At 51.7% G+C, this 27922-nt stretch overlaps 1 protein-coding gene across 14 annotated transcripts in view; it reads left to right on the forward strand.

Annotated features, from left to right (window-relative positions):
* CCDC88C (coiled-coil and HOOK domain protein 88C) overlaps positions 1–27922 on the forward strand; it is a 146159-nt gene that overhangs the window by 70706 nt on the left and 47531 nt on the right. For 7 of the 14 annotated variants that reach the window (XR_015149473.1, XM_086363223.1, XM_086363224.1 and 4 more), the window contains 8 exons: positions 11223–11281; positions 12069–12152; positions 14867–15007; positions 15388–15572; positions 16239–16320; positions 17114–17272; positions 24361–24507; positions 25160–25304. Coding sequence is in view for 11 of the 14 variants with exons in the window: in XM_086363223.1 (XP_086219349.1) it covers positions 11223–11281; positions 12069–12152; positions 14867–15007; positions 15388–15572; positions 16239–16320; positions 17114–17272; positions 24361–24507; positions 25160–25304 (1002 nt within the window). In the remaining 3 variants the exon portion in view is untranslated. Of the gene's footprint in view, positions 1–3540; positions 3652–3738; positions 6389–6741; positions 7026–11222; positions 11282–12068; positions 12153–12324; positions 13290–14866; positions 15008–15387; positions 15573–16238; positions 16321–17113; positions 17273–24360; positions 24508–25159; positions 25305–27922 lie in introns of those variants that run through there. The other 7 variants (XR_015149475.1, XM_086363232.1, XR_015149474.1 and 4 more) reach the window with 5 other exon arrangements.

Here is a 27922-nt window from a genome sequence, read left to right on the forward strand (position 1 = left end):
CATCACCAACTCCTGGAGCTTACTCAAACTCAAGTACATTGAGTCAATGATGCCATCCAACCATCTCATCCTCTCTTGTACCCTTTCCCTCCCGCCTTCAATCTTTCTCAGCATCAGGATCTTTTCAAATGAGTCAGTTCTTTGCATCAGATGGCCAAAGTATTGGAGTTTCAGCTTCAGCGTCAGTTTTTCCAATGAATATTCAGGACTGATGTCCTTTAGGATGGACTGGTTGGATCTCCTTGCAGTCCAAGGGACTCTCAAGAGTCTTCTCCAACACCACAGTTCAAAAGCATCAATTCTTTGGCGCTCAGCTTTCTTTATGGTCCAACTCTCACATCCATATGTGACTACTGGAAAAGGGAATAGATCCTTCAAGTCATTGCTCAGATGTCACCTTCTCAGTGCACCCCATCCTGATGACCTCCCTGTGTGTAGCTGTATCCTCCTTCTCCCTGGGACTTCTGTTCTCTCATCCTGCTTTGCCTTCTTTTCTTTCATAACATTTATCACCCTCCACGACGCTCTCTCATTTACTTATTTTTCCCTGTCTGCTGCATTGCTTGTTTTTTTCCCCCATTGCTTGTTTTTTCCCCCTCTAGGATGTAATCTGTCACGAAGGCAGGAATTTTAGGGGATTTGTTGTTGTTGCCAATGTCTTGTGTGGTTTTGGGGTTTTTTTTTTAAAATAGTTTTTATTGATTGATTGATTGGCTCTGCCATGTCTTAGTTGTGGCACGTGGGATCTTTGATCTTTGTTGCGGCGTGCAAAAATCTCAGCCACTGGGCCACCAGGGAAGTCCCCGCCAGCGTCTTCTAAGTATCTAGAGCAGTGCCTGGCACGTAGTAGGTGCCAAATAAGTAGAGCGTAACTGCTGGAAACGGACTTTATCTACTTGTCTGTCCTGTCCCCACTTCCCTCTTCCATCAAGCTAGTGCTCCTTACTGATGTTAGCCACGTGCTCCCACAGATAAAACTGTCAAGTGTCAGTGGTCAGGGTCAAATGAGAGTCGACCTCTGCTCAACACCACGTGTGCGGCTGCCCTAGGCTGGTGATGCTGCACTGGAAGCTGCTCTCACCCTTGCCTGGCTGGCTATGCTTCCATGAAACATATTTACCTGGTTTATTGAAGAATGTATTCTACATGAGAACCAAGGGATCCCAGTGTCTGCAGCATCTGTAAAGTGCTTGCCAGAGCGCCACACCCTGATTTCTCTGCAGCCAGGCTTGTCACCGTGCTACCCACATGAAGAAGACTAGATTGCTCTGACAAGAAGCCAGGGTGTTAGCAAATTAATTTCTGCGATGAATCATAGAGCGGTCATGCTGGAAGAGGGCACTGTGTTGTCTTCCAAGGTTTGTATCCAAGCTCGGTAGTGGGTTTCAGACTTGTGAATTGCTGATCGCTCCCAAGCTGTTTAGAGTGCAAAGGCGGGAGCCGTGTAGGTACAGAAACCCTGCCCAGAGAGGGGAGGGAACTCATTCCGAGGCACTCAGCGTGGTGGTCCTGTAAGTAAGAGATGCAGAGATATGTGTATCACCATAAGTCATGCAGATGGTTATATATGACCTGCCATCATCGTTATTCTGCCTGGCGTTTCTCAAGTTCTAAATGCCAGTCAAGATTCGTGGGTCTCTGGAGGGGCTGACCCTGTGTTTGCACCCTGTAGGGTCCTGTCTGTGAATATGGCTGGGACCTTGGAGGGTAGCCTTGGGGAATCTGTTCTTTGCTGTTCAGAGATCTGGTCCTCATCCTCAGTCTTCGCTCTCACCACGGTTACAGAAGGGGCTTCCAGGGACAGGGGAAGCCCCTTGAGGAGTCAGGGAGTCTGTGCCCACCGACGCTGTGAACGTGCTTCCTTCACAGTTCATGCAGGCCTCTCTTCTGCTGCTCCAGCTGAAGGAACCAGAAGGCCGATTTCTGACCCTCCCACATAGAAGATGAGAACCCCTTGCTTTCTTCCTCCTCCGAGTGGCACCCCTGGGCCAGAGGCTCAGAGGAGCTCAGCCCAAGCCTGCCTCAACCTCTCCTTGTAAAATGCCCACTGTGGGTCCAGGGGCTGCGGAGATGAACAGGCTGTGTCTGCTCATGGAGCCCCCAGTCTGCACTGGGGCAAGAGAGGTGGAAGATGGGGTCCATCACTAGCCTGCTCCAGGGCGAGAAGCAGTGTGAGTGTACTTCCCACAGAATACACGGCGGGTAATAAGTTCTTCCCTGCCAGGTCAGGAAGGCTTCCTGGAGGAGGCAATATGTGGCAGAGCCTCAGGGAACTCTGAACAGAGCAGCAGAGTGCGAGTGTCCACGTGGGATGAGCCTGGAGGAGGGGGAGTGTACCAGCAGTCCCAGGAGGAGCAGCGAGCCTAGGGTGCAGGGAGGAAGTGTTCTATCACAGCTGAAGTTTAGGTTTCAAAGGCCAGAAGGAAACGGAACTCCTGAGACTCCTTGGAATTTAATATTTAACCCTCTAAATGTTTACTTGCTCGCTTGTCAAGGACGTCCTTGAAGTGTTTCTCGGATCCCATAGAAACCTTCCCTCAAGGCACAGCTCTGCCTCTGATGACAAGCTGGAACCTCCAAGGGCCGGTGCGCCAGGGAGCTGGCTCACCTCCAGCCCTGCGACAGGGAGAGGGCTCCATGTCGGGTTGATATGAGCAGTCTTCCTGCCTCCGAGATTGTTCTTTGAGAAAGCAGGCGGCTGTCTTACCTCCCCGGCCATCACCCTGTGCTCTGTGCTACCTGCCCCCGCCTGCCCCCAGCACCCTACTTGCCAAGCAACATAGGGGAGTCAAGGGTCTGCCCTTAGAGGCTAATGAGCAATGCAGGTCTTGTGTTCTTTCTCCCAAACTTGGGCTGTTCTTTTTAGTTCTCCTGAATTCTTACCCCATGTGTTTTTTTTATGTTTGCATTTGCAAAAACCTTAGGTCCTTTAGGATTTCCCAGGTGGCGCTAGTGGTAAAGAGCCCACCTGCCAGTGCAGGAGATGTGAGACACAGGTTCGATCCCTGGGTCGGGAAGATCCCCTGGAGGAGAGCGTGGCTACCCACTTCAGTGTTCTTGCCTCGAGAATCCCATGGACAGAGGAGCCTCGGGAGCTACAGTTCATGGGGTCACAGAAAGTCGGACACAACTGAGTGACTTGACGCACACACATAGGTCCTTCAAATGAGGAGGGAAGAAGTTAGTAAATAAAAGTTCATCTCATTGGCCTTGATCCTATTCATGTTTCCAGTTCATTCTTGAGGGAGCAGGTTCAGAAAAGTGCCCACGCGGGGGTTCACATGGCGTGGCTTGCAGCCTGCTCCTTCAGCTCTGTGCTGCCCGCTGGACTCAGAAATGAGTTTCCAGTCCACCCAGAGTGAGGCGGGTGCTGGGCACTGGAGCCGAGAGCCAGCACTTGGCTCTTCCAGGAACGTGAAGCACTTGAGTAACACTACCAAGCCCAGCGAGCGTTCAGGCGCGGCTGGATGCCGGCCTTTGGAGCAGCCGCAGGACCTGCCTGGAAACCGGACTTTGTTTGGTCGCCTCCTAGCGATGGGCCATACACAGAGAGGGACTCCCTGGCTGCGTGAGCACACATGGCGTCCACCGGGTCTGCTCTCTGTGGCTGTGGCCGTCCGAGGAGGAGGGACGAGCTGTTATTTGTCAAAGGTCTCTGTGTTCCCCGATGATGTTTGGGCTTTGTGTTTTCTGCCTGGTGCATGGTGGGGGGACCCTTTCTCTGATCACCTCAGCCATCGCCTCACCTCCAGCCAGTGCAGATTCTGCTTTCTTAGGGTTCCATCTCCCTTTCTGATCCTCAGTTGTTTGGTGCTGGGAAATGAATTAGCTCTCAGCTTCTGTGCCCTGGGCAGGCTGGGCTCGGGAGTCATTTCTGGCGGTGCTGGTCTGAGGGGCTTGATGTGGCTGTTTCAGATTGTCTCTGTGACCAGGGCAGAGGTTCTCGTTACCTCCATGAGGTGGTGGGGGTATCCCTGCGGCTGGGGGCAGATTTGGGCCAGGTGCAGGAGAGACGTGGGGATAAGCGGGAGGTCACTGGTCAGGGTACACTCTGGAGCACCCCTGAGCTATTTCACACGGATGTGCAACTCGGTGCCTGCAGAGTCCACCTGTGATAAACATTTGTTGAATGACTAATTAAATAAATGGGGGTGTGCCTGATGGGCGTCACAAGTATAATGTTCCAGGTGTAAGAGATCTTGGTGAGGTTTGACAGGAGTCGCCCTCCAGGCTGTGAGGTGGCATGTAGAGGTGCCCGTCTCCTCCTACCCCGTGACCCAGGACGGATATTAATGGAGGGTCCCCATGTGCCCATACTGTTCCTTATGGAACCCAAGGTAACCTTGCTAAAGTAATAACAGGTCTTCTCAGTGTAAGCAGAGCCCCCAGGAGGGCGCACAGAGCTGTGCCTGTGTGGGTGAGTCTTGAGATGTCATTATTACCTTGAGGAGAAGCAGGGTCATGTTCAGTGCAGTGCTATTTTCAAATCAGTGAGACAGCCCCCATAATCATCCATATGAAATGACTGGTTTTAAACTCAGAAACCAGGGAAAGCACAGTGAGCGGTTCACCCCAGCACATAAGTTAGGAGAGAACAGAATGTAGAATTATTAAGAAAAATGTGTGTGTGGGGGGGTCTCCATCCCAACAAGAAAGCAAATGGAAGCTGTGCTTTCTTTGTTCTTCTACCCGGACGTGGTGTTCACAGTTACCTGCAGTCAGTCAGCAGACCCTGGCTGAAATACCTGCCCCATGGCACTGGGATCAGAAGCTAAGCCAGAGGGAGCCCAGCTCTGCAAGAAAATGCACAGAAATAGCAGCAGTTTCGGGGAGAGGGCGGTAGCAAGTTAAGAGTGAGCAGGTGGTGACCAAACCTCAGATCTGTGGCTCAGCCTGTCTGAGCCTCTTCTTGTTTGTAAAATGCAGATAATAGCAGCCTTTGGGAATTGCTCTGGGGATCCAGTCAGATGATAGAGTGTTGTATGAAAGGACTGGAATGGTCTGTAGGTGCGAGGGCACACGGGGAGGGCGGGATTAACTCCAGTGGGTCAGTCCTTCCAGGTTGTAAAGGGTTCAGCCCTCAGCCTGGCTCAAGACTCATGGCCCTGGGGGCCTCTGTGGTAGTGGGGTCTCTGTGGGTCAGTCACTGTACTTTCCAGCCTCAGCAAGACAGTGTGCAGTTTGCAGCAGGAAGAGCTTGCTCTTGGAAAGGGTTGTTTGCCTTCCTTTATCTAAATGCCTGTCTTCATACCCAGGTGATCACTGACACATAAGATTCGTTTTCCATATCCAGAGGATGTACGAACGTTCAAATGACGGCATCTTGGAGCATCAAAGACTGGCACCAAAAGGACCCTAGAAGTTAGGTACCAGGCACGGAAGACAGGTTTTGTTTCCTGGGCCAATGTTTATTGATTGGCACTGGCTGTATGGAGAGTGCTGTGTTCAGAAGGGTTCCGAAGCTTCCTTCCAGGCTCGGTTTAAAAAAAAGTGTTGTGATTGACTAGTTATGTCTGCCGCAGACATGAGATTAGAAAGTCAGGGAATTTTCCAACCTTGTTCTTACTCAGCCTCCACATTTTAGAGGCTGGTGCGCTTTAATCGTCCCACTGCATTTCTGTCCCCAGGTCCACCTCTACCCCATGTGCAGAACTCGTTTCCCTTCTGTTTTGGCTGCACACATCTGTAGCTTTATTTATAGCTTAGGTCAGCCTACGTGCATTCCATTTCTACTAAGAAAGGCTGGAGGGAGTTTCTCTGTATCAGGACTCCAGGAAACGGGTAGTAAACTTAAGATTTTTCGTAGACTCAACTATTAGCTCAGCCTGTCCTGGGATGTCCCCTGGGTTTGTGGGTTGATGCAGAGGGTGTCAGATGTGTTCGACGCTTCCCCCACCCACTGGTTGCTTATGACTCACTAGGTACAGACATCCGTGTCGTTTCCTACCCTGCCTCCCATTCCTCATGAAAACCCACCCCCAACTTAAGACCAAAGCGTTTATAACTTGACAAGCACCGTGTTCTCTTACATCTAGGCTTTTACATACGCTGTTCCCTGAAAAGCCCCCATACCTACCTCTCCTCTTCCTGGGGTCTCGGCTCAGAAGTCATTTCCTTTTGGAAGCCTTGTTGTTGTTCAGTTGCTAAGTTGTATCCAGCTGTTCGCGACCCCATGGACTACAGCACACCAGGCATCCCTGTCCTTCATTGTCTCCCAGAGTTTGCTCAAACTCTTGTCCATTGGGTAAGTGATGCCATCCAGCCATGTCATCCTCTGTCATCTTCTCCCCCTGCCCTCAGTGTTTCCCAGCATCAAGTCTTTTCCAATGAGTCGACTCTTCACATCAGGTGTGATGTGACTATTGGAGCCTCAGCGTCAGTACTTTCAGTGAGTATTCAGGGTTGATTTCCTTTGAGATTGACTGGTTTGATCTCCTTGCTGTCTAAGGGACTCTTGAGAGAGTCTTCTCCAGCCCCACATTTCAAAAGCATCAATTCTTCGGTGCTCAGCCTTCTTTGTGGTTCAACTCTCATATCCATATATGACTGCTGGAAAAACCATAGCTTTGATTATATGGACCTTTGTCTGCAAAATAATGTCTCTGCTTTTTAATACCCTGTCTAGGTTTGTCATAGCTTTTCTTCCAAGGAGCCTTGCCTGATCCTTACTGCAAACGAGGTGTTCCTCCCTTGGGTTCCCATAGCATTTATCAGCTTTTAAAATTGCTGGTTTTCTTGGTTTGAGCCAAGCTTTCTTGGGCTTCCCAGGTGGCGCTGGTGGTTAAAGAACCTGCCTGCCAGTGCAGGAGACCTCAGAGATGCGGGTTCGATCCCTGAGTCAAAGATCCCCTGGAGTAGGAAATGGCAACCCACTCCAGTATTCTCGCCTGGAAAATTCCATGGGCAGAGGAACCTGGCAGGCCCCAGTCCATCGGGTCACAGAGTCGGACACGATGGATCACACTTCGGCTGAGCTCAGAGAACTGTGTTGACTATGGATGTGCTCAGCAAGGACCCAGCACCTGGTAGGTGTTTGGAGGGAGTTGTCTGTAGGGCTGTTCCTTCTTTGCCTGCATAACTGTGCCACAGAGCCGCCCTTGCTGGCAGGGACCCAGCAGAGAGTCTTCTCTGTTATGTTGTAAAACTATTCAAAACCCACAATCTGGTAGCTTTTGAAAATAGCAGAAATCCTGAGAGAAATTGGGCATCAGCTTCCCATGAGAAATGAGTGAATTTCTGCTTTTCTCTCTTACTCTCTCTTCTTCTTCTTTTTTTTTTTTTTTAAAGTTTGCTAGAAATCTGTGTACGGGTAAAAATCACAGGATACATTTGTTATAGCAAATGTTTTTATTCACTTAGCTTGGTGAGAATGAGCACAGCACTGCTTCATGTGACTGCGGGCAGGGGTGAGTTTCCCTAGTGCCCTGCTCACCACCAAAATGCTTATCTAATTTAATTTATTTTATTACTTTATTTGGCTGTGCCAGGTCTTAGTTGCAGCATGTGGAATCTTTAATCTTCATTGAGGCATATGAGATCTTTTTTTTTTTCCCCTTCAAGTTGCAGCATGTGGGATCTAGTTCCCTGAGCAGGGTTTAAACCTGGGCCCCCTGCAATGGGAGTAGGAAGTCTTAGTCACTGGACCACCGGGGAAGACCCCCCAAAGCTTATTTTAAATAATTATTCCCTGACCATATTTCTAAAATGAAGAAATGCATTCTCTACTTTTAAGATCTTTTTTTTTTTCCCTTTGTTATAAAATTAGCCCACTGGAATTCCGTACTCTCCCAATAGGTCTCTGGATCAGATTGAGATTTTCCTTGGTTTGTGATGGGTGTGACTGAAGAAAGGAAGGAATAAACGAGTCACGGCTGCCATTGTGTGTCTCTGCAGGAGGCTGAGGGAGCAGAGGCCTTCATTCTTTGCCTGAACTGCCTCAGCCCGTGGCTCTCGTGGATGTGTGCAGGGCCTCTTGTCTCTTGTTGCTCTCAGATAACCAGCTTACCCTGTAGCTCCTCTCGGTGGGTCTGTCTTGTGCTCCTGTCCACTTTGAATTTGCTGTTTTTATCTCCTGTAGGCTGGGAGAATGGATCATCCAAGTTGTTTAAGTTATCCAAAGTATGATATAATTAGGTCCTCTGGGGCCTTAGCTGTGAACAGTATTATAAAGATCCCCTGAACCCTGACTTCTGTTTGAGCTGCTCCAAGGCTCTTAAAATGCTTTCTTCCTGTGTGTCAGCTCCGCTGGCTTCAGCCCCAGGTACATGGCCTGCGGAAGCTGAATTAATGCAGGAAGAGGAGCCCGTGGTGGCTGGAAGGGGTCTGTCCCTGTTATATCCACCAAAGGGCCTATGAGGGGCCGTTGCCAGGCCTCTGGGGACTGACCCTGAGGGTGCAGAGGTGAGGACGGCCACATGGGCTGGCGTGAGCACCGAGGCCGGGGGGAGATTCTGGTGAGACTCTTGGAGGTTTTTAATACTCAGGTGGGCGTTTCCTTTTCTGTTTTATCAGAACTAAAATCGTGACTGATCACCACCTCAGCTAAGTCATTGTAGAGTTCCATGTACTTATGTCTATGGATTAGAGTCTCTCAGGCCAAATTAAAGGCCTCAGGTGAAAAAAATCTACACAAGTCTTTGAGAATTTTTTTCATTTTAAACATGGGTGAAATTCTACACTTACCAGCAAAGAGAAGATTTGGTCATCATGACTGATCTACAACCCCAAACCTGATTCTTCATAGAGAGTGGCTTCTCAGGTGGTCCAGCGGTTAGGAATTCATCTTGCAGTGCAGAGGATACCGGTTCCATCCCTGGTCCGGGAAGATCCCACATGCCTCAGAGCACTGAAGCCCATGCACCACAACTGCTGAGCCTGTGCACCTTAGACCTGTATTCTGCAATAAGGGACACCATCACAGTGAGAAGCCTGAGCACTTCAGCTAGAGAATAGCCCCCCTTGCCGCAACTAGAGAAAGCTTGCGCACAGCAACGAAGACCCAGCACAGCCAGAATAAATAAAGAAGTTTTTTGAAAAAAGAGTGTGGGATCTGAGTGCTCTGTGGGAACCCCATGGTCCAGCCCATCCTGCCCACCTCCAGCTGGGGAGGTAGGAAGGCGGATGCCCCGCCCCTGGTTGTGAGACTTGACCATCATGCTGTCATCTCAGGAAAAGCTGTTTTGAGCTGTGTCTCAGTTGAGAGGCATTAGGATGAGGTCACAGGTTACTCTGTATATACTTTGCACCCAAGGACCCGAAATGAACCACAGCACTGGTTCTTGGACACAAGTTTGGTTTTCTTCATCCTGGGGTTATTGATGATGCTTTGGACCATTTTAACCCAGTGTAAGTGGGTGTTGGCAAGTCTTTCAGGAAAATGATGCTTTTTTTCTGGCATGTCACGTCTCCTCTAAATATCAGTGGTGGTGATGGTTTAGTCGCTAAGTTGTGTCCAACTCTTGCGACCCCATGGACTGTAGCCCGCCAGGCTCCTCTGTACATGGGATTCTCCAGGCAGGAATACTAGAGTGGGTTGCCATTTCCTTCTCCACGAAACATCAACAGAATAGAGTATATAATGGGAAAGGCAGAAAACTAGAATTTTCCACTTGAAAACCACCCCGTAAGTCACCCAGGCTGGCTACCTTCCTTTCACAGATGTGGACACTGAGCCTGGGAAGCAGAGTATGGCTTGTTGGGATCACGGGGCCTCCTGGTGAACAAATCAAGTCTGGAGCGTCTATATCCTCACTCTGTTTAAGCCACTGAAACGATAGATGAAGGCCCACTTGGCCTTGAAAAATGGAATATTTTCTGTCTTATCGGTAAACAAGGATGTCACAGTCATCAGCGATTCCAGCCCTCCAGGGCAGCTAGAAGGAAAAGGATACCTCCTCCGTCTGGCCGCGTTTAGGCTGCAGCCCCTCCCTACAGTGAGCACTGAGGAACTTGGGATGTGAAAAACACAGGAGACTGGCCCCAGATAGCTTTCATTTCATGCGTATGAAAGAAATGATTGCAGTGAGCCCAGACGCTTGCATCTTCCCATACATTGAAAAGCACTAAATCCCTTGAGATATCTGATTTTTTTTAATTCACAAAAATACTTTGGATGTTCAGACTACCTGCCCTTTGTTGCAGACTTCTATATGATCTGACTCCTGCCCTCTCTTCCTCGGAGCAAGTTCTCTCAGGGTCACTTGAGATGCTGTCTCCCAGGCTTGAAGTCCTAAAAATTCCCACCAAATAAAATATAACTCTTTGGCTTTTAGGTTGCAGCTATTTTTCAAGTTGACAGCCTCAAGCACAGTGAAAGAGACATGATCTAAAATGATGAAATGTGATTTTTGGGGGGCCTGATTGGCAAAGCTGAGGAAGAGCATTAAAGCTGTCTTGGTCTGGGTGTGGGGATGTGGGGCTTATCATATATTAGTTGTGAGGGAGTAAAATGGCAGAGCCTTTCTGCAGAGCTCTTTGAAAGTGGGAAAACCTTGAAAGGCAAGTTTATCCTAAAGAGGGAAGTACGGATGAAAGAATTAGCCAGAAGATGTTCTTTGTAGCATCATTTAGATTAAAATATCAAAAAATCAGATCTCTGGAAAGGGGGTAGTTGAATTCATTTGTGGCTTTTGTACAAAGTAAGTAGGAGACCATCAAAAATGCAGTGTGTGGTGTCTGGGACTTGCTTTGCGGAGTGCTCCAGCCAGACATTGAGAACAAAGGCAGGGGTCGGGGGATGGAATAGACGTTTAAAATGTTGATTGTGTGAAGTGGGTGATGAGCGGAGGGTTCACTTTACTCTTCTCCCTTGTGTGTTGGAAATTTTGTGTGGTGGAAGGGAAGGGTTAAGTCCAGTTTTATCTCAGGGTCGACTGAGTATTCCCTGTGGGGGGATGGTTCTCTTCCATTGTGCTTGGCTGACCACACACATTAGAAAGGGATGCTCATATTCACTGATCATCGTGGAAAGAGTTTATGATACATCTGAATGGAAAAGGGCCCCAAGTAGTGAGGGACGAGAATTCTTATTTGGTTTAAGAAATAAACAAACCCATATGCAGAAAACAGATGGAGTGTGTACACCCTAAGTGGACATCATTGGGCAGAGAGCTTCGTTTTTAGCGTATCTGATTTTCACCCCCCCTGCAGCAGGTGTGTGTATATCACTGGTGAAATTTTTCAGACAGTTGAGCTTAGTTAACTGTGTGGCTCTTTTGATCTAGGGAAGAGCATGGAGGAGATTAAGAAGGTGCTGCTGCTGGTGCTCGGCTGTGCTGTCCAGGTAGGGCTCGGCAGGTGGGTGGAGAGGGCTGCTCTTGTGTTTGCTTTGCGGGGAAGACGCCCCCGCTTCGGTGATGTGGGGGGGAAGCTACTTTCAGCCCAGCGGGACAGAAGGTCGAAGGGTTCCTGTGAGAGACGTGACGGCATCTTGGGTAGCAACCATTTTTAGCTCCTGGCATCTTGGGCAAGAGGTCAGGTGGGGATCCCCGGGGCCAGGTGTCCTTAGCAAATTGTCCCCAGTGTAGGAACATCTAGAGCAAGGATCAGCAGACAGTCTGTGGGCCAAATCTGACTTGCCACCTGTTTTTGTAAACAGTTTCATGGGGACACAGTCATGCTGGTTCCTTTACATAGGACCTGTGGCTGCTTTCTTCTTATGGCATGAGCTTAGATGGACGGCCTCTCCAGACTAAGATTTTTACCATCTGGCCCTTTACAGATGAAGTTTGCCTCCCCAACCCCCCCACTGGCCTAAACCAGCTGCTCTTGGTCTTTACTTGTTTAAGAATCCCCTGGAAAATTTGTCTGTGTCCCACCCACTGGTGTTTTTAAAGACAGCAACCCACCCCACCCACCCCGCCCCCGCACAGGTGATTGTGATACAGATAGCTTGAGCCACTTACAGAGAAACATCAATGTGACGGCTGGTGGGGGGTGCAGAGCATTCTTGGTTATAAAAGAAAAAGTCAGGGGTGGGGCTCCTTTTGAAACTGTATTTCTGTGACTCTGGTGGCCTCAGGTGGGCCTCATCGTTAAATGCTTTCATTAACACTTGTAACCCTCCACAGTGTGAGAGGAAAGAGGAATTTATTGAAAGGATCAAACAACTGGACATTGAGACCCAGGCGGGGATCGTGGCTCATATACAGGAGGTAAGTGGGAGGCTCTGGGGAGGTGCTTAGCTGTGGACCGTTGTTCTTGGGTCACCCAGGAGGCAGGTTCTCTCCCCCTGAAAAGGCTAAAGAACACATCACCCATGAATGATTTTGCTAATTTAAGGTTTCAGACACCATCGACAAATGGATCCTATTTGGAAAGGTAGCTGTCAGTAAGCTAAAATGGGGATTTGAAACCAAAAAAAAAAAATTTTTTTTTTTAAACTTCAATCAAGTCTTCTTTTGCCTCTTCTTCTTGCCTAATATGGACTCAGACTATTTTTAAGAGCTGTCAAGCAGTTTAGGCTCAGAATTTGATTTACAGTCCCTGAAAATGTATTCTGGCAAATGTCACCCCGTTTCGAATGGCTGATCTTTATGGAGAGAGAGAGTCGCTGCTCCTGTCAGTGACATGGCAGAGAAATAACCACCACCGCTTGGAAAGTTGAAAACCAGCGAGTCCCAGAAGGTCTGTCTCTGGACACCCAGCCCGCCTGGGTGGGGTTGGGAGTGGGGGGCTCTGCACTGAGGGCACCCCCTGTGCTGTTGACCTTGGCAGAGGTGGTGTCAACTGAGGGGGGACGGTTTCCCTGGAAACTGAGCCCCCACCTGAAACGTACTGCCCTGACCTCCACCCCACCCTCCTGCAAAAGAAGCCTTATGTGTTTTAATTATCTTAGGAGGTACAGTTCAACCTTCCGTCTAATTGGACAGCTGAGATAAATGCATGAAAAAGACATGAGCAGAAGCACGTAGGAGCAGGTGCGTGACTGGCAGAGGCAGCTGAACACGGAGCTCCCCTCACCAGCTCCCCTCACGGGGTGCAGCTGCCGGGCTTCCTCAGCCCGCCGGGGCACTGTGGGTGGCGAGCTCCGAGTCAGGATTTGAATGCAAGAGACGGATGCGGCTTGTTGTGGGAAGGACGTCCAGCAGAGCCAGTCAAGTGTTGTAGGAAATATTCTCAGCCGTTCGTGTCAGTGACCTGCTAGCCATAGAACCATTCTGCCTTTTGATTTTCCTTGTGTGTCTCTGTGTTTTGAAAATATATCTGGGGACTAGGTCCTGGAGACTAGCCAGGACTTTGCTGCTCACTGTCTCCCCTGTTCCACCAGCAGGATATTAAAAGATAAAAAGGTATGCGCCCAGAAAGAAGTCCTGCATGATTATCAAAGTCGGTGGCTCGCCTGGGGACTGGGTTTTGGAATTAGTTGGGTGTTTCTTAAACATTCAGGTGCCCGGGCCTCACGGGAAACCCACTGTGTCAGAATGGGGAGGAGAGACATAAGCCTTTCATTACAGGCTCCTGGGGTTACTGGGGTGCGGCTGTGTTTATAGCCCTGAACCCCCTTTATAGAGGCCTTTCCGTAGCCCTGGTATGGAACAGGCCTGGAACCCAGCCTCTCAATCCCAGTTCATACTTTAGGATGCCCTGTACTATGGGGTAAGATTCTTCCTCATTCTCTGAGATTCACTGAATCCCCAATTTTTAAAAATTAATTTATTTGGCTGTGCTGTGTCTTCGTTGTGGCATCCAAACTCTTGACGGCAGCATATGAGATCTAGTTCCCTGAGCAGGGATGGAACCCAGGCCCCCTGCCTTGGGAGCTCAGAGTCTTAGCCGCTGGACCACCAGGGAAATCCCCAAATTTTCCTTGTAAGGAGGGGAGGGGTAAGAAAGCAGGTGTCTTTTGAGAAACTGAAGGGCCCTGTCTTTGTTATTTGTGTTTGAACCGTTCCTCCTCTCTCTGCTGCTGAAAAATTTAAATACGTGGTGTGCCTGTCTGAGTGCATAACCCCTGGTTTCTTTTTGTTTTCTCCCCCGTTGAGGCTTGAGTGTGCTAATACTTATCTTTCCAAATGGAGAAGGTGGGGACTCAAAATAGATCTTCTACCTCCTTTGCCAGGTTTTGGGGTGTCAGGTTGAGAAGTTCAGGTCAGCAGAGTAGTTGAAGGTTGAAGAGGCTGCCCATTGTAGGCCTGGCTGTGGGTTTCCACTCACACCTGACAGAAAGGGAAAAACCACCAATCTTATGCGGCCTGTGGGGACGAGACACAAGCCTACCTGAAAACTGTTTTTTTTTTTTTGTGACTGCCCCATGCAGCATGTGGGATCTTAGTTCCCCGACCAGGGCTCGAACCTGTGCCCCCTGCAGTGGAAGTACAGAGTCTTAACCACTGGACTGACAGGGAGGTTACCCCCCACCCCCGCCAACAAATTGCTTTAAATTAGGAAATATTTCCGAAAAATCAATGTAAGATTGTTGCGTACCCAACATGTCAACATAAGATTTTTAACATATGCTGTACTTGCGTTAGATTGTAAGAAATAACACACCGTTCCTCTCTTTACCCTTGGCATCCCTAGGACTTACCTTGTTTGTGTTGTAAATTGACTCTACAGTAAGAATATCTGAGGATGGTTTGTTAGGGAAGTTCTTCTGAGTTGTAAGGTGTGCTCTCTGTTATTTAAAAAATAAAAAAAAATAAAAATCCGTGTCCTCTAGGAGCTGGTGTTGTAAGCAGGCCTGACTTGCTAGTAGAGCTTGGCTAAGGGGCGTCTGCACAGACTGGAGGTGCCCCCTGCCAGCCATAAGAAATCTGTCCGGAGGACCAGTCAGCGGGGGCCCTGCCCCCCGGTCATGGGGAGGGGTTGCTCCCGGGACCCCGGCTATGCCCTGCCCACCCCTTCAGCACCTGACCTATGCCCGCAGGTGACCCACAACCAGGAGAACGTTTTCGACCTGCAGTGGCTGGAGCTCCCGGACGTGGCCCCGGAGGAGCTGGAGGCCCTGTCTCGGAACATGGTCTTTCACCTGCGGCGGCTCATCGACGAGCGGGACGAGTGCACGGAGGTGCGTCTGCAGGCGGCCTGGCGGGTCCAGGAGGGACAGCTCCTCGTCCTGATGCTTTGTCTCCAACCTGAGATCCCCCTGGTTCTCTCTGTCTGGTTTTTGGTGGGGATAAGTGGGGTGGCGCTTGCCCTGCAGTGTATGAACGGCCACCTCTGAGACCCCTGTGCACAGGGGGAGGTTCATCAAAGCGCAGAGCTCCGGGTCCCTCCTGGTTTCTGTCCCACTCAACATTTCATCTTTTTTCGAAAAATTATATCCGATGCCTCCTGCTTCCTCATGGTTTCTGGTTCTCAGCCAGCTCCTCTTGTCTGCTGACCGTTGTGCACTGAGTTTGGGTGTAAGCTCTCCCTTCCCTGTCCCGCCCACCCCCCTTTCTGCAGCTGATTGTGGACCTCACCCAGGAGCGGGACTACCTCCAGGCGCAGCACCCCCCCAGCCCCCTCAAGTCCTCCAGCGCCGAGTCCACCCCCAGCCCCACCAGCAGCCTTTCCAGCGAGGACAAGCAGCATCTGGCCGTGGAGCTGGCAGACACCAAGGCCAGGCTGCGCCGCGTCAGGCAGGAGCTGTGAGTCCTCCAGTCGGCTGGGCTCTTGGTTCTGCTCTTGTGCCGTGGGCTGCGGACACACGTTTCTATCAGCTTGTGTGGTGCGGGGAGCAGGAGGGCTCTGACTCCACGCTGAGCACCGTCAGCTAGCCTCTTGGGGCCGGCACGAGAAGGGGTTCTCCCAAGAGGTTAGGGCTCCCGCCAGTCCACACCCAGGCCCCATCTGGACTCAGGTGACCACACACTGGTACGGTTTGGGGCTGGAGGGGGGATGTGGCTTGCCCCGTCTGGTGAGGCTGTTCCCCTTTCCTGCAGCGGGGGAATGCCACTTTGCTCATCATCTCGGGGGCTGCCTGCCTCTCACCAGTGGGCACTGCTACCTGTTTGGCAGTGAGGTGGTGCCACTGTGCCCAGTGTCTGCTTAACTTCCTATACCCTCCTAGGGAAGCCCACCGGGTGCCCAATGGAGGTAGTTTGAGGGTGGTGGGCATTGTAAACTTAAAAATGGAAAAGAACGGAAATCAGGAACATTTTTGCAGACATCACATGCCAGTTTCACCCCTCCCCCCTGCCAGAAACCCAGTTCCCTTTCCTTCTTCCGCTGGGGTCTTACGGGGTGGTGGGCTGCTCCGCTGCGTGCCCGGCAGGCCCTCTCACTGTTTTCCGATTGCTCTGATCGCCCCCCAGGGAGGAGAAGACAGAGCAGCTGGTGGACACCAGGCATGAGGTGGATCAGCTGGTGCTGGAGCTGCAGAAGGTCAAGCAGGAGGTGAGCGAGAATGTATATGTGCACGCCAAGAGGGCAGGGTGGCTGGGACACCCTAGCAACTGGGTGTACCTGTGCTTGTGTGTATGTGTGTACACGCATGCCAAGAAGGGGTGACTGGGACGCCCCAGTAACTGTGTGTACCTGTGTTTGTGTGTGTGTGTACACACATGCTGAGAGGGCAGGGTGACTGGGATGCCCCAGTAACTGTGTGTACCTGTGTGTCTGTCTGTGTGTGTGTGTACATGCATGCTGAAAGAGAAGGGTAGCTGGGATGCCCCAATAACTGTGTATACTTGTATGTGTGTGTAAACACGCATGCCGAGAGGGCAGGGTGACTGGGATGTCCCGGTAGCTGGGCGTACCTGTGTGTGTGTGTGTGCACGTGCGTGCATGCACCAAGAGGGCAGGGTGACGGACACCCCAGTAACTGTGTTTGTGTGTGTGTGTGTGTGTGTGTGTATGTGCACATGCATGCCGAGAGGGCAGGGCGGCTGGGACGCCCCAGTAACTGTGGCCCAGGGGCTCAGGAATGCAGCATTGGGAGCTCCCAGCAAAGGCTGCTGTTTCCTTCCCACTCAAAGTGACACTGCCGAGAGCCAGTCGTCCTGAGAACGGCCGTGGGGGTGACCGTTTCTTATGGCAGCAGGTGGGGCCACCATGCAGTGGCCTGCACTGAGAGCCCCTCAGCTACCAGGATGTCCCGGAGATGCCGCACTTCAGAGCCGTGGCTGTGTCTTCCCTCCCCAGAGGGGTGCCCCCACGTCAGTCTCCCCTGTCTTTGCCCGTCTCCCAGAACATCCAGCTGGCGGCGGACGCGCGGTCCGCTCGCGCCTACCGGGATGAGCTGGACTCGCTGAGGGAGAAGGCGAACCGCGTGGAGAGGCTGGAGATGGAGCTGGTGCGCTGCCGGGAGAAGCTGCATGACGTGGACTTCTACAAGGCCCGCATGGAGGTAGGCGCCCAGCCTCGGGGTGGGCTCGCCAGACCGGTCCTGAGAAGGACCTGCCGATTCTCTGTCCTGGTGGTTCGGGGATGAGGAGCCAGCAGGTTTCAGCAGCTGGCGCCGTCCCTGCCCCTCACCTGCCTGTTCTTCCCCAGGGGCCTCCCGCTCTGCTTCTCCTCCATCTCGAGGTGTCAGATGGGTGCGAGGAAGGAATGTGATTTGTAACAAAAGGGTCTTGATTTCTTTCTTTCTCTCACGTCATGTCACAGTAATGGGCTTCGGTTTAGGTGTCTTCTTCTTTTAAGACTTCTCGCATGTTTCTATGGCTGAACCTTGCCAAGACCAACCCCTTGCTCATCTATAAAGTAGAGATAGTGGTGCTACTTCATGAGGCTTCTAAGATGAAAGAGGTGAAATGCCTGGTGTTTGAGCAAATGCCATAGTAAGCCCTCAATGGTGGGCCCTCCTTTGATACCCAGGTTGTGGGGAGCTGCGAGGGAGGGTGTCGGGACTGAAGGGGGAACAGAGACCAGTATCCAGGTGGGGTCACTGATGCTTTGACCTCCCACCCTTCACCCTTTGCCTTCCATCAGCAGCAGCTTCCAGAACCCTCTTTTCTGAGAATTGAGGGGTTTTGCCCCCACGTTAAATCTTGGAGTTTAGAGGTGGTTTTAATGAGCAGAGGCTTCCCTGATGGCTCAGGCAGTAAAGAATGTGCCTGCAATGCTGAGACCTGAGTTTGATCCCTGGGTCAGGAAGATCCCCTGGAGAAGGGAATGGCAACCCACTGCAGTATTCTTGTCTGGAGAATTCCATGGACAGAGGAGCCTGGCAGGCCACAGCCCTTGGGGTTGCAAAGTGTCAGACACAACTGAGCGACTAACACTTTAACTAGCAGGGTGAGATCTGAATGTCAGCGCATACGAAAAGGTTCTCAAGTCTCTTCTTGCCGCCCAGGAGGCTTCTGAGAGACTGAACATAGGTCTCGGGACGGTGTTGCCCTCTCCCTATCCACGGCCTCCTGCTGAGCTGCTGGCCAGCATGCGTGGGGATGGCTGTTTGACTGCAACCTGCTCTACCACGGAGACAGGCCCTGGGGTCCCTGGGGTGCATGGAAGTGGGATGGAGAAGCCTGTGGTCCAGGGCCCATTTGCTCCTCAGACCTACTCAGGGAGTGTCTGTTCCCTGAGGACTGTCAGTGACACGGGGCAGGCACTGGGTGTTCCGGGAAGGCAGCACTGGCCCCAGTGACGATGGGGGTGGGAGACCAGCTCTGGGCTTTGTCCTGAGATGGTCCACCGGCCTTGCTAAGTTTGAAAGGCGTGACTCCCAGCACAAACAGGTTCCAGGATGCATCGCAGGGCTCCCACAGCTGGCCGAACGAGCTGCCCTCAGGAGAGGTGGGGACAGTCATGTGTGAGTTTCCTCAGACTGCTGCCTCAGCAGCCCCTCCAGCCCCACCTGCACCGGGAGTCCTCACGCAGCCCCCAAGTGGAATCATGGATGGAGCGCAGTTCGCACAGCTCACCCCCACAACCAGCCTCGGAGGGGATGGGTTTCGGTGTCCTGTCTTTAGTCTCCGTGTTCATTCCTGACCTTGTCCGAGCAACCTCTCTTAGTTGGGCAGACACGGGCTCGGCGCCTGCATGGGGCCAAGCCCTGCGACAGGAGCAAGGGATCCGGGCACAGATCAGACTTGCTCCCTACGTTCAGGGTGTTTCCTGCCTTTTGTGGGGGATGGTTTCACATGGGAACCCCTTTTCCGTATTCTCAAATGTTATGCCTCTGTGTGGTGACAGCAGTGTTTTCCATTTTACTTTATTATTTATTTACGTCTGTGCTGGGTCTTCGTTGCTACACGGGGTCGACTCATTAGTTGCCATGTGGGGGCTTCTCATTGCAGTGGTTTCTCTTGTGGCGGAGCATGGGCTGTGGGGCACTCGGGCTTCCGTAGTCTCCATGCGTGGGCTCGATCGTTGGGACTCCCAGGCTCTACAGCACAGGCTCAGAGGTTGAGGCACATGAGCTTAGCTGCACCATGGCCTGTGGGACCTTCCCAGATCAGGGATTGAATCCATGTTTCCTGCATTAGCATGCAGATTCTTTACAACTGAGCCACCAGGGAAGCCCCAGTATTTTCATAATGATGAATTTTATTATTATTCATTATAGTCATTATTATCATAATAATGATAATTTTCATAGTAAAGTTTACCATGAGGTTAGCGATGTCTCAAATTTTGCAGGCGTTTGTTGTCACAAGAAAAAGTCCTGTAGCGTCTGTCTGTGTAGGATGCTTCTTTGGAGGGCAGGCAGTGACACGCGTGAGTCTGCAGAGGGCCTGGTCCGGGGAGTCCAGGCTGCTAGAGAGAGGATGAGCCGTGCTCTTCTTGGATGCCCATAATGTTGGCGTCTCAAGAACGGAGAAAAAGAGCCACCTGTGCACGCCTTCTTTGATTGGAGTCGATGCAGTGGCCTTGCGAGCCGTCTGCAGACCTGCCGTCTGCCATGTGTGGCCAGATGCTTCATGTGGACCACGAGCCCTAAGGACAGGGCCTGGCTCTTACCTGACCGTGTGCCCAGGGCTTGGCACACACAGAGAGCTTGGAAATCACTGTGCAAGGCAAGTAAAAAACCATTGCTCAGTAAGGAACAGACTTGTGGTCTGGGGAGAAGGATGGAGAAGAAGCGTGAGTTTTTGTCTCCTCTGGAACAAGGCAGCATTAGGTGTGACGAGCAGCAGGGCAGAAAGGCGCGTGGTCATGCTCTCCAGCCAGCTCACGTCTGTGGACAGCCGCCATGCGAGGGGGACGCTTCTCTGGGACAGGGGCAGCAACAGGCAGCCAAGTGCCCTCCCCTGGCGTCTGTCTAGTCTCACTGCTGAGAAAAGGCTTGACATCGCGGAAGAGAAAATGTGTTAGTGCCACATGGGCGGAAACATAAAGAACTGGACTCAGGGCGAGGGCAAGGTCAATTTTGGTTAAAATAATATGGAACACAAATTTCCATGTTTTGCTTTTCAACTTCTGTCTGCTTTTATGTTGGTCTGTGATGGCTCAGATAATAAAGAATCTGCCTGCAGGGCAGGAGACCTGAGTTGGGAAGATCCTCTGGAGAAGGGAGTGGCAACCCACTCCAGTATTCTTGCCTGGAGAATCCCATGGACAGCGGAGCCTGGTGGGCTGCAGTCCATGGGGTCGCAACGAGTCGGACACGGACTGAGCAACTAAACAACAATATGGAACACAAATTTCCATGTTTTGTTTTTCAGCTTCTGTTGGCTTTTATGTGGGTCCTAGTCTATTTATGTAGGGATTAAAACAGCAAGCAAGAAGAGGACCGTGGCATGGAGACCCCTAGGTGCAGTGGGGCATGTGGGGTCGCACAGGCAGACCCCTGAGTGCTTTTGCAGAGGGTGGTGGCACCTCACTGCTGTCAGGGCACAGGGGTTGCTGTCCAGAGGACCGCATGGGAGGAGGACAAAGGCAGAAAGACTGCCTGGGAGATTCCTGTTGTCCCACGTTTCATTGTCTGAAATCCCCGACAGCAAGGACAGATGCGTAGTATCATGTGTGTCTGGGCAGGGTGAAAGCCAGGCAGGCCTGTCTCCACTCCTCTCTGAGATTTGTAGCTTCCTGGTCTGTGCTGACTCTGAAATGAACAGTAGCTTGAGAGGTGGAGACATAGTGCACAGCTAGAACAGCTGCCACATCAGCTTGCTGGGTGTTGAGCAAGTCTTGTCCCCATGTAGGATCACATCCCCGCTAAGATCACCTTATGAGGGCAGACCCTCTGTTCCAATTGGGACTCTGTTTCCTAATGACTTCTGGGAGTTGTCTTAAAGTTTGGTGCACAGAGAAGTTAGTGCAGGACAGACCCAATGCTTGCTTTATGATTCAGCCCACCACGCTCCTGAGTCGGGCGAAGTTTAAAAGCAGGCAGGTCCTCGGTGAAGCCTCAGGGCCTCCAGTGGAATGGGATGGGTGGGCACAGATTATCGAGGGGTGGTCCTTCCTGAGTGGGAAGCCACTGCTTGCCCCAAGTAGGGTAACCCAGGGCTCCCTCCCCTGAGGGCCCCTCAGGGCTGGCTTTCCATTGCTCTGGACACCTTAGGGATCCGTTGGGTGCTTAGGGATCCATTGGGTGGTCCTGAGGGCAGTGGGCCAGGAGCTGGTGGTTGCTTTGATTTTTACCCCTCCTTCTGAATTTTGGTGCTTTTTGGGAGGGGGGACATAAGGCATCTCTGAAATAACTGTTAGCTTGATGCTATGTGATGTTCAGTGAGTGCCAGCCTGAACAGCGTCTCACGGGGGCAAAAAGAGATGGTAATCAGCAGCTGGCCTGCTTACTGGGCCCCAGACGCCATGCACAGACCATTTCGCATGCCTTATCCTAGCCAACCCCCACCTCAGCCCTGTCTCATGTCCAGCAGAGGAAGGCAGGATCCACGGTGAGAGAAAGGTGTCTGCTCCAGGCCCCACGGCTGGCAGCACACGTGGCAGCCCTGGGACCTGAGCCGTCAGCCCACGTTGCCAGTCACCTCACAGACGGGCAGGGGCAGCTCTCGAACCACATGAGCCCTGACCGCCAGGCCTGGACTGTGACTTCCTAAATGCGGCCCCTCAGCTGTGTGCCGGGCTGGGTCAGGCCACCTGCTTCACTTGGGGTCCTGTCCTCAGGAGCGGGCTGGCTGACAGCTGCCCCAGAGGTGGGGAGGCAGGCATCTGCCTGGGGGCCGAGCCCTGGGCTGTGTGAGAGCGTGAGCTTCGTTTCTTGCAGGCTTCTCACTTCTGAGGTGAGGACGTGCACAAGGGTAGTTATTTCTGTCGTCTAATGTATGGTCAAGTGGTTACCACCAGGAAATTGAACACTTTTGAGTAGTAGTTAGAAGTTATCCTGTGTTGTATTCTGCTCCCCTGGTCGCCCTTGTTTATCCCTGCCTGTCAGAAATCAAGGCCATCTTGAATGCCACCTGTGATCCCCCCTCATGACGTGATTCAGCTGACAGGTGTTTACTGAATACTCCTGTGAGGCCCACAAGAGCAGAAGTGGAATAGGCCTGCCCTGAGGAATTCGCAGTCTGGAGGAGGAGGACAGGCCAGCGCACCGTTGTCGCACAGTGTACCCAGGGTGCTCTGGGAGCCCAGGCAGCTGACTCAACCAGTGGGACAGTGGGAATCTGCAAGCACTTCTCAGAAGGGGCAGCTCAGGCTGGGCTTTGCGGGTGGAATAGGAGTTCGTTATGAGGATGAAGGGATGGCCTGTTTTGGAACTCAGGGCTGGGAGTGCGGGTGGGCGGACCTATTGGAATACAGGTGCGAACAGTGGAGGCGGTGGTCAGAGAGGAGGACCAGGTCTTCTTCCTGATTGAAATCCCTCTTTTGCTGTGCCTCACTGTTTTTGGTAGTCTGAGCCTCTTACCCACATGAGCCCCTGGAGGATAGGTTGCAGGCAGTCTGAGCTCTCTGGCCCATGTTCGAATCCTCGTTTCACCCTTTGCTGGCTTTGTGATTTGGAATTTATTCCTTAATTTACCCAAATCGGCCTCTTTCTCCTCCCCCTCCGGACTGTGGTGAACAGTGAGTGGGATGGGGGCAGGGAGCCCCTGGTGCAGGGCCAACCACACGGTGAATGTCATCTCCAGCAGAGAGGGTGCCCAGGGGAATTTAGAGTTTTGATGATTATACCTTTTATGGCTGTCAGGCTTTGATCAGAACCGTGTCCGCTGACCGGAAGGCTTGCAGTTTCCCTTCTACCAGGAATCTTGGATTCTGGCCCGTCCATGCAGGGCGAGTGGACATGCAGTGGATAACACAGCTCCCAGCCCAGCTCTCAATGGTTAGAATCCACACGTGGGGCCAGCCTTAGAACACTGCCCACCGGGAGAAACATCCCCTGTGTGCATGTTTGTGAGATGAAAGCATTCAGGGGACTCTTGGTTCCCCCGAGATGCTGAGTGGTGCTGGGCTGCATGACGGACTACTCTGCAAGGGGGCAGCCATAGTATTCCACACCCAGCATGTGCCCGGAACTTATTTGTGGGGTTCACGTGTGTTTGTGACTTCACTGTCTTAAAGACTCCCCATTTCCAGGAAACGGCTGAGAACAGTTGTTTTTCCAAGAGCATATGTATAAAATGCTTACATACAAGCTGTTGATTGAACGAAAGAACAGCTTCCCCAACACCCTGATCAATGGAATGAATGTTGAGCTGAGAGGATTAGACTTAGCCCTTGAACTGGGACAGACTCTTAACCCCATTCCTTCCTTGTTAAGGAAATGGAGGCTCAGCGAGGTCCGGGAGCTGTCAGTGGAGTTTAGTTGTCCAACCAGGCGAGGTTATAGATGTCACATGCCTGTGCACTGTGGCTAGCAAAGAAAGTGTTACCTTCCCAGATTGATTTCATTTATTATTATTTTTTTTAACTGGAGTATGATTGCTTTACAATGTTGTGTTAGTTTCTGCTGAACAACACAGTGAATCAGCTATTAAGTATACATATATTCCCTCCCTCTTGGACCTCCCTCCCACCTGCACATCCCACCTCTCTGGGTAATCATAGAGCACCAAGCCGAGCTCCCTGTGCTATATAGCAACTTCCCACTAGCTCTCTATTTTACACTGGGTAGTGTGGATATTAGGCTTCCCTGGTGGTTCAGCGGCAAAGAATCCGCCTGCCAAGCAGAAGATCTGGGTTCGATCCCACACTGGTTCGATCCCTGGGTTGGGAAGATCCTCTGGAGATGGAAACAGCAACCCACTCCAGTGTTCTTGCCTGGAGAATCCCTTGGCCAGAGGAGTGTGGCAGGCTACAGTCCATGAGGTCGAAAAAGAATCGGACACAACTTAGTTACCAACCAGCAGCAACAGTGTGTGCACATGTCAGATAATTCATGGATATTTTCTTTCAGTCGTGAAAGTCCATGTGGCCTGACCTAATGAAAAAGGTGGCGGTGCTCAAAAGTGGGGACAGAACTCTCTCAAGGCAGCAACCTTTCCCCTGGATTATTTGTTTTGGTCCAGAGACCTGGACGAGCTGTCATCACGAAGCAGGTGCCTTTATCTGATGGTTCTCATGTATGTTTTTGCTGCTCAGGAGCTAAGAGAAGATAATATCATTTTAATTGAAACCAAGGCTATGCTGGAGGAACAGCTGACGGCTGCTCGGGCCCGGGGCGATAAAGTTCACGAGCTGGAGAAAGAGAACCTGCAGCTGAAATCGAAGCTTCACGACCTGGAATTGGTACTGCAGGCTGCTGCCACACAGACCTGTCTAAACAGATTGGGGTGGTTTCGGGTTGTGCCATGCCCTTCTCTGATTTTTTCCAACACTGGTTTTGGTGCCGCTGCCAAAATGGTAATGCGCTGACTGCGGAGAGTAGCTCACTCAGTTTGGCGGCCAGGGTGGGCCCCGCTGGGCGCCCACAGACGGACAGAACGAGACCACCATGCCGGACCTCTCATGTATGGATGAGCTCATGTGTGTGTCTTTTGCAAGAAGAGTCTCTGCTGGCTTTTATGGTGAGGTCTGAGCTGAGATCCCTGAGTTCCCTTCCAGGTTTCTCGAGGCATGTTAGGTACCCTAGAGCCATGAAGCCGCCTGTCACCAGGGTACTTGCTCTAAAGCCCTGGGCTATAAGTCACTTTGTTCAGACAGCATTCAGTTAGAGACCTGGGCGCTCCCATCACCCTCCGTTGCCAGTCAGTGTATCTTTCAGTGGCCGTAACTCCCAGCTGGGCCCTGGGCTAGACTCATTTCTCTTTGGGGAAGCGAGCAGGTGCCTAGAAGGTCTTCCATCCTTCAGGAATGGGGTGGGGGTGGATACACCAGGACCAGGGCCTGTCCAGAGGGGTCCCCCAGCCACATTCTCACTCCGTCTTTCTTCCCGCACTAGGATCGGGACACGGATAAGAAGCGAATAGAGGAGCTGCTGGAGGAGAACATGGTCCTGGAGATTGCTCAGAAGCAGAGCATGAACGAATCCGCCCACCTCGGCTGGGAGCTGGAGCAGCTGTCCAAGAACGCAGACCTGTCGGACGGTAGGGGGCGCCCGGTGCCCGGGAGCCGCCCAGCCCGCGGCTGCTTCCTCATCCAGGGAGCCGAGCCCTGGGCTCTAAATCTTCCGTGTCAGGCCATCCATTCACCCCGAGTAAATAGGATTTCCTTCAAGTGCCATTTGGAACTGTTTCATTACCCTTCTCCCCAAGGAGAGCAGGAGGGGTCTGGCAGCCTTGATGTCAGGACATGAAACACAAATTAAGTGTTGCCAGCTTTCCCAGTTCCCATATGGACAGTCCCAGGAGCTTGCAGATTACCGCGCGCTGACGCCCGGAGGGCATCAGAGGCCTATCTGTGGACGGTTGAAAGCCCTGGATGGCAGGAGACATCCCCAGTGGTCACTCATCCCCGCTATGAGTGTATCCTGGGCATTATTTTCTCATTTATTTGCATAATTGGGCAAGACGGATGCAGTCTGTTCTCTGTCTCCCCGGGCGGGGGCTGCTAAGTGGCTGCTTCTCCAGGACCCAGGCCTCTTCTGGCTTGCACCGCTGTCCCTGTTCGAGACAGACGGGGCGTCTCGGCCAGGGAAAGGTGGGTGGGGCAGCAGTCAGCACTGCGGCAGGAAGCTTCGGTGCCCAGCAAACAATAAGCCAGTTCCTGTGTTCAGAAATAGCACACGTGCCTGTGATGGAGCGAGTTATTGTTTACTTAGAGCTGTGCAGAGCAAGGTAGGGCTTTCAGCTGGGCTGGGAGTCACCTTTTTCAATTCCCATAAGCATCCCCCCAAACAGTAGAAAGTTTGTTGAACGTAGCTGGAAAGCATCTTCTCTTTGAGGGGTGTCCCATCAGTTCCAAACCAAACATCAGTTTGTTAAACTACCAGCCTGTGAGGGGAGTGAGCTTTGTCTGTGCTTTGGGGCCTGTACCCTGTGCTGGGGGCTGAGGGTGGGATCACTCTGATTCCTAGCCCTGAGAGGAGAGTAGGTCCATTGGGGAGGACCACTGCCCCCTGGTGGAGCAGAGAGGTGGTGCAGGCTGCCAGGGACAGTCCTAGACTTACGAGTATTTCTGTAAGAGACCAGGGTGGCCTATGGGGGTTGGAAAGTCTTGCTCCTTCAGACTACTCAGTATAGTGTATGAGCCCTTTCAGATCAGTGAGCATGATTTATTCTCGATGTTCCCAACTCCTAGTGCTTAGCTAGGAGCTATTGAACATTAGGTTGAATGAGGGCATAATGCAAGTAGAGCCTGAATATACTTTTTCATGTGTGGTGTGGTGGCTTCTTGAGTCAAGAAAGACCTGGCTTAAAGTCCTGGCTCCTCCGCTTGTTAGCTGGGTGACCTCTTTTAGACTCAATTTCCTTATTTGCAAAGTGGGGATAACGAAGCTGCCTCACAGGAGCGGTGAAGCTCTATGCTATGCCTGGCCCACGGCACACTAAAGGATGCTGTTCTTACAGCCACAGTCTCACTAAAATAGATCCCATCACTCTGATTGCTTGGGTGCTAATGAGCATAGCACTCAGTAATGAACTCTTGTGTCATCGTGATCGTCTCTGAAGCACTGGCTTTTATGGAAGAGGAGAGGAGGCTTGTGGTCAGCTGTGTTGTTAAACCTGTGGACCCTTAGGAATTATTCCCCATGGGTACAGCATTTCAGTCTGGGATGATGAAAAGGTGTGGAGGGGGATAGTAAAGGTGGTTGCACATCGCTGGGGGTGCATCTAATGCCACAGAGCTTTAAAATGGTGAATTTTATGTTATAATGTTTTACCCCAATAGAAAAATGTTCATTTTTCACAAATGCCATGGTACCATCCAAACAATCACAGGCTCTGAATTAATGGGGTTTCAGCTGAGGTTTGTTTTGTCTGTGGCATAGTTTCGTGTGTGGCGAGCACATGTGCTTGTGTGTGTCAGCGCTGGACCTGGGCTGTGGACCTTTGTCCACCTCCCCTGCCGTGCTGCCTGTTGTTGCTTGGGGTCTTGAGGACATTCAGGCTGGTGGGTTCTGAACTGCTGTTCTTGGTGGGAGATGAGAACTCAGAGAGGGTGGCGGATGCCTTTTAGACCTTAGGATATCCGCCCAAAGGATCTGAACATACACGTCTGTGTCCGGTTCGATGTGCTCACTATGGATGCCGTTGTCCTGCCTGTATCCTCGCCCCTGGAGGTGATGAGTAAGAGGCAGGTAAGGGTGCAGCCCTGTTTTCAGATCAGGCTCCCAGAGCTCAGTATGTGACACTGTTGAGACCAGTGAGGACAGTACAACCCCAGCCCTTTCTTTCGAGGGCTTTCATTCGCGTTCCTTTCTCCTCCTGGAAAAGTCCCAAGACTCACCTAAAATCCCGTGACTTACCTAAAGTCACGCACCCGCTGGTGGCAGGAAGGAGCTAAGAACTCCCGTTCCTGACTCTCGGGTTTGTGCCCACTGCCCCCCTTCTCCATATGCATTTGAGCTATTTGAAAGGAAACAGCTCAGGGGTCCCCAGCCCCCGGGTCACAGACTGGTACTGGCCCACGTCCCCTCCCCTACCCTAGTCTGTGGACAAATTGTCTTCCATGAAACCAGTCCCCGGTGCCAGAAAGGTTGAGGACCGCTGGAATAAATAATCTTCCTCTTTCTAGCTTTAGCTTATATTTTCATCACATTTAG

Source organism: Bos grunniens, chromosome 21, assembly GCF_055505025.1.
Source record: "Bos grunniens cultivar Pamir isolate PY7600 chromosome 21, Bosgru_T2T1.0, whole genome shotgun sequence".
Taxonomy (NCBI): Eukaryota; Metazoa; Chordata; class Mammalia; order Artiodactyla; family Bovidae; genus Bos; species Bos grunniens.